Source organism: Nyctibius grandis, chromosome 22, assembly GCF_013368605.1.
Source record: "Nyctibius grandis isolate bNycGra1 chromosome 22, bNycGra1.pri, whole genome shotgun sequence".
NCBI lineage: Eukaryota > Metazoa > Chordata > Aves > Nyctibiiformes > Nyctibiidae > Nyctibius > Nyctibius grandis.
Genome location: NC_090679.1, coordinates 7,567,202 through 7,573,201, shown reverse-complemented (window position 1 = coordinate 7,573,201; position 6,000 = coordinate 7,567,202). Strand labels below are relative to the sequence as shown.

Here is a 6,000-nt window from a genome sequence, read left to right as displayed (position 1 = left end):
AGAGCCGGGAGGCAAAGACAGGACAGAGAAGAGAAGGAAAGAGAAGACATAAGGTAAGAGAACAAGAGAAGAGAGAAAGGGAGAGAAAAATAATAGCAGAAGGAAAGGAAAAAGAAAGCAATGTCTCTATGCAAGTGAAAAGCAATCCAGCAAGAAAGAAAGAATGAAGAGAAAGAGAGGCAAGAAGAGCCGATAGAGGAGAGGACCGGCACGCACCGACGTTACCTCTAGACGCTGAAGGGAGCTGGTCCCTAAGAGCCTCCGCCTTGGTTAGAGTACCGCGCTGCGGCGCTGATCCCCCGTAATTAGCGTTGATGCCCCGTAATTACCACTGATAGCTCTGTCTTTGATGGTGTCCGCCGCGGCGCGGGAGGCGAGTGGCGAGCTGCCAGCGGGTGTAAAGAATAGAAGGATGGAAAGAGAAGGGAAAGGGGAGTAAAGAATCGGGGACGGCAGGGCATGAATGAAAAGGAGAAGGAAGAGAAGAAAGAAAAGGAGAATTAAAAATAGGAAATAAAAGAACGAGAGAAACGGATAAAAAGAGATAATTCAAGGAAGAAAGAAGGAGATAAGAAGAAAGAGAAAGGACGAAAAAAAGAGTCAACAAGCAAGGGGGGGGAGGAGAAGCAAGTAATAAAGGAAGGAAGGTGACAAAGGAAAGAAAGAAAGGAAGGAAGAAACCATACAGGAGATTGCCAGGACAAAGGGACGTTATCCCTGGACGCTGAAGGGAGCTGGTCCCTAAGAGCCTCCGCCTTGGTTAGAGTACCGCGCTCCGGCGCTGCTGGTCCCTAATTAGCGCTGTTGACCCCTAATTAGCGCTGATGGCTCCGTCTTTGACGGTCTCTGCCGAGGCGCTGGAGGCGAGTGGCGAGCTGTCAGCGGGGGTAAAGGAGAGAGAAGGATGGAAAGAGAAGAGAAAGGGGAATAAAGAATTTGGCAGGGTAAGGCAAGAAGGAAAAGGAGAAGGAAGACAACAGAGAATAAAGAGAAAGGGGGAAGAGAAGAAAACAGCGAAGAAGGAAGTAAGAAAGTAGAAAAATAAGATTAAAAAGAAGGAAAGAGAAAGGAAGAAAGAAAGGGAGGAATAAAGGAAGAAAGAAAAGAAATAAAGAAAGGAAGGAAGGTAGGAATGTATGCAAGTGAACGGCAAGCAAGCAACGGAAAATAAATACGGGGAGAAGAAGATAAGAAAAAAGAAAAAAGAAAGAAGAGAAAGAAAAAGGAGAAGGACAGGAAAGAGAGTCGAGAGAAGATGAGCAGGACGGAGCCGGGGACGCGGGCGGTGTCGGGGAGCGTGCGAGGCGGCGGAGCAGCACACGGTGTCGCTGCAGGCTCAGAAACGGCGGCGGAGCGGCGAGGCGGCTCCGCCCCGGTGCGGCGGAGAGCCCGGCTGTGAGCGCGGGGGGGCGGCGCGGGGCGGGCAGGAGAGCCGGGGCGTGCGTGCGGGCGGCGGCGGGGAGCCGTGCGGGGCCCGGGCGGGCGGCGGCGTGGGCCATGGGCGTGTGTTGGGGACCCGTGGTGCGGGTGCTGGTGCTGCAGGCGGCGTGGGCGCTGGGCGGCGGACAGGTGCGGTACTCGGTGGCGGAGGAAGGCAAGGCCGGCACGGTGGTGGGCCGTCTGGCGCACGACCTGGGCCTGGAGGCGGGCGAGGCGGAGGCGCGTGGTCTGCGGCTGGTGGCGCAGGGCCGACGGGCGAGCGTGGAGGTGAGCGGGGCGAGCGGGGCGCTGGTGGTGAGCTCGCGGCTGGACCGGGAGGAGCTGTGCGGGAAGAGCGCGCCGTGCGCCCTGCGGCTGGAGGTGCTGCTGGAGCGGCCGCTGCGCGTCTTCCACGTGGAGCTGGAGGTCACCGACATCAACGACAACGCCCCGCTCTTCCCCGCCGCCCGCAAAAACCTCAGCATCGCGGAGCTAAACACAGTGCCGGGGTCTCGGTTCCCGCTGGAGGGCGCGTCGGACGCAGATGTGGGAGCCAACGCGCAGCTCTCCTATACCCTCAGCCCCAGCGAGCACTTTACGCTGGATTTGCATCGCAGTGAAGAATACCGAGAATCCCTGTTCCTGGTGCTCACGAAATCTCTGGACCGCGAGACGCTGCCTGTGCACCGGCTGGTGGTGACGGCGAGTGACGGTGGCCGACCGTCGCTGACGGGCACGATGGAGCTGGTGATCTCGGTGCTGGACGCCAACGACAACGCGCCCCAGTTCAACCAGTCGGTGTATAAAGTGCAGCTGCCGGAGAACGCTGCAAAGGGGACGCTGGTGGTGCGGGTGAACGCCACAGATCCGGACGAGAGAAGCAATGGCGAAATGACATTCTCTCTGATCAATACTTTTCCACCAAAGGCATTAAACGTTTTCATTTTAAACCCGAAGACCGGGGAGATCCATCTCGCGGGCGCCCTGGACTTTGAAGAGGTCCGTTCCTACGAGATCCAAATCGAAGCGACAGATAAGGGGACACCCCCGCTGTCGGGTCACTGCAAGGTGGTGGTGGAGGTGTTGGACGTGAACGACAACGCGCCGGAGGTGTGGGTGACGTCGCTGTCGGTGCCGGTGGCCGAGGACGCGTCGGTAGGGACGGTGGTGGCGCTGCTGAGCGTGCGGGACCGGGACTCGGGGGCGAACGGGCGGGTGCGGTGCGCGCTGTGGCCGGCGGCGCCGTTCGGGCTGGTGGCGACGTTGCAGGGCTCGTACTCGCTGGTGCTGCGGGAGGCGCTGGACCGGGAGCGGGTGTCGGAGTACGAGGTGGAGGTGCGGGCGGAGGACGGCGGGGCGCCGGCGCTGCGCGGGAGGCTTGCGGTGCGCGTGCCGGTGTCGGACGTGAACGACAACGCGCCGGCGTTCGCGCAGGCCGTGTACACGGTGCTGGCGCGGGAGAACAACGCGGCGGGCGCGGAGCTGGCGCGGGTGTGGGCGCGGGACCCGGACGAGGCGGGCAACGGGCGCGTGAGGTACTCGGTGTGGGAGGGCGGCGCGGGGGGCGCGTGGGCGGTGGGGGGGTGGCGTTCGGGGGCGGCGTCGAGCTACGTGTCGGTGGACGCGGAGAGCGGGCGTGTGTGGGCGCTGCGTGCGCTGGACTACGAGGAGGTGCAGGTGGTGCAGTTCGAGGTGCGTGCGGTGGACGCGGGGGAGCCGCCGCTGTGCGGCAACGCGACGGTGCAGCTGTTCGTGGTGGACGAGAACGACAACGCGCCGGCGCTGCTGCCGGGCGCGGGCGGCGTGGGGGGTGGCGGGGCGTCGGGGTCGTCGTCGTCGGGTCCGGAGTCGGGTGCGTTGTGGGCGTGGGCGGCGTGGGGGACGCCGGCGGGGCAGGTGGTGGCGAAGATCCGCGCGGTGGACGCGGACTCGGGCTACAACGCGTGGCTGCGCTACGAGCTGTGGGAGCCGCGGGGCAAGGGCCCGTTCCGCGTGGGGCTGTACAGCGGCGAGGTGAGCACGGCGCGGGCGCTGGAGGAGGCGGACGGCCCGCGGCAGCGGCTGGTGATCGTGGTGCGGGACCACGGGGAGCCGTCGCGCTCGGCCACGGCCACGCTGAGCGTGTCGCTGGTGGAGGGCGCCGAGGCGGCGCTGGCGGCCGCGGGCTCGTCGTCGTCGTCGGGGCCGGGGCTGCGGTCGGCGGAGGGCGGCGCGGGGGCGTCGTCGTGGACGAACGTGTGGCTGGTGGTGGCGATCTGCGCGGTGTCGAGCGTGTTCGTGGTGGCGGTGGTGCTGTACGGGGCGTGGCGGTGGGCGCCGCGGGCGGGCGTGCTGTCGGGGCCCGGGCCGGCGACGCTGGTGTGCGCCAGCGAAGTGGGGAGCTGGTCGTACTCGCAGCGCCAGAGCCGGAGCCTGTGCGTGGCGGACGGCGCGGGCAAGAGCGACCTGATGGTTTTCAGCCCCAACTTGCCGCCGCCGCCGCCCGGCCCCGCGGCGAAGGAGACGCAGCCGGAGCCGCCCGCTCTCCTGGACACGGTCAGTGGCCCTCCCTGTCTCGCCTCTCGCCCCTTCCCTCGCGACCCTTTCCCCCTTCTCGCCCTCACTTATCACCCGTCCCCTGGGCAGGCGCTGTTGGGAGCCGGGCTCCTCCCGCGGGGCGTGAGGGCGGTGGGTGCTTGGCGGGTGCTTAAGGATGTTAGCGGGACCTTTGCATCTGCCTTGGCGTCCTTGCCGGAGCCCCCCGAGTGTGGGGGAGAACTAGATAAAGGTGTTGCCGCACCCCGCAGCAGTTAGGGTCCGCAGCTGAGGTTTGCTGTTGTGGGTGTTAGTTGTTCTCCCGCAGAATAAAATCCCTGCCGATGGCGATGAGAGGTGCCAGGACATGGGCTTTGCGGACGCTTTTGCTTGCTCTTGTGTATCATTTCCACCCTTGCTGAGGGGGTGGAAGTCCCCCAGGCTGTGGTGGTGACAGTCCCCCATGCGCTAGTTACTGCCTTATTCCCGTTGCTGACTGCTGACCGGGCTGGTATCAGCTGTGGTTTCTTTCTCCTCCGCTTTGATTCTTCTCTGCAAAAGACGTGATTCCAGGTGACAGTTGGGACATAAGGGTTTTCTCTCCATATGTTATGATTTGTCCATTTTTATTCACTCAACGGAGCCATTAAGCAGGGAAGGCGTGGTGGACTTTTCCTTTGTTCTTTTTCCAAGTATGTTGTAGCCGTAGGTAGTAGTCTAAAGTGTTCAGGGAGAGGAGTGTGACCGAAGGGAGGTGTTAGAAACGGGAATTTTCTTTTTCTGCTCCTCCTTTCCCCCAAGTTGTGGACTGCATTCCTCGCCAGTGAAGGGTCATGAATTAACACTGGCCTCTTTTGATGTTCTTTCAAAATTTCTGTCAACAGCCACACCGTTTCAAAAGCCCTCAAAATCTTTTCTGCAACAAACAAACAAATAATCAAACCCCAAACCAAAGAACCACCCCTCCCCAACAAAACCCAAGGCAAATTCTCCGACACAGTTGATACCATCTATTATGGTGGTGTCCTTGTCAGTATTTTTTTTTCTCTCAAGAGCCTGAATCAATGCCCATTGCTGTCCTGGCATCACCATTAGAAGGAACATTGCTCCCAGGTCTGCCACATTTCCATCTGAGATAGCTGAACATTGCCAAACCTGAAGGGTCAGCAGCAAAGAATCTGTGGAATACCCTGTATATGGTACCTGTGGGTGATTTTTATGGTGCTGTCATTGCTGGGAAGGGTCTGTAAAAGTCGGATTGAGCCTTGAGATGGGAAAGGAAACTGTGGCATGTCATCGAGGTGAATGTGGCAGTGGCACTGAGTAGGGCCTGGCCATGTCCCTGTGTGAATGGTGTGTGAACCCAGCTCTGGGTTGCTGTGGTACAAATTCTCTCATCCAGTTGACATCAGCATTTGGTGTGGTTTTGTGAAAGAGTAAAATCCGTGTGGACTGGGTCAGAGCTGTCACAACTAATCACAGAATCCTTAAGAACTCTAACGTGCAGATCTGTGGTGTTTGCACCTGAGATTACTGAAAAGTCAAAAGGATTCATGGTGAAGTTCAGGCATCTGCGAAGAGCCTGCCAGAGAGTGAGTGGCTGTGCATCCGTCCGAATGTTCTTTGTGCTGATCATGAGGGAAGGTGAGGATGTGCGAAGGCCTGGGTCATGCTCAGAGTGGGGTTTAGAGCTGAGGCATGTTCTTGTGGTGGAGCAATGTGTGAGTATTGTGGCAGTGATCCTGCAAGTGCCAGTGAGCAGGGCCTGGGCATGTCACAAGGAGGGTGACCTTGAGCGGGGAAGAGTCTCAGCTCAGGGAAATGGAAATGGTGGGTAGAACACTGTCTGTGTCATTGGGGAAGGACTGGAGAATATCTGTTTAGCTGTGAAGATGCCATTTCCCATTGTATGGGATAGAGGAAGCCAGTAGAAAACCTTGATAGGAAGCCCAGTGCACATGGCTGGTCGCCTGAGATCCTCTCAGGAGCTCCAGATATTCTACATATCCATGTGCCCTGTTGTTCTCTGTGCTATTACTAATTTTGAAGATAACTGCCATACGTGCC

General features: G+C 59.6%; 1 protein-coding gene across 1 annotated transcript; it reads left to right on the top strand.

The window, feature by feature from the left end:
• The first annotated feature begins 1,428 nt into the window (after nt 1-1,428).
• Nucleotides 1,429-4,390, top strand: LOC137672791 (protocadherin alpha-3-like). The gene has a single exon (XM_068417197.1). The coding sequence runs from the start codon at nt 1,498-1,500 to the stop codon at nt 4,210-4,212; it is 2,715 nt and encodes a 904-aa protein (XP_068273298.1). The 5' UTR covers nt 1,429-1,497; the 3' UTR covers nt 4,213-4,390.
• Nucleotides 4,391-6,000: the final 1,610 nt, after the last annotated feature.

Coding starts and splice junctions, on each gene's coding strand:
- LOC137672791 (XM_068417197.1), top strand. CDS start 1,498: ATGGGCGTGTGTTGGGGACCCGTGGTGCGGGTGCTGGTGCTGCAGGCG.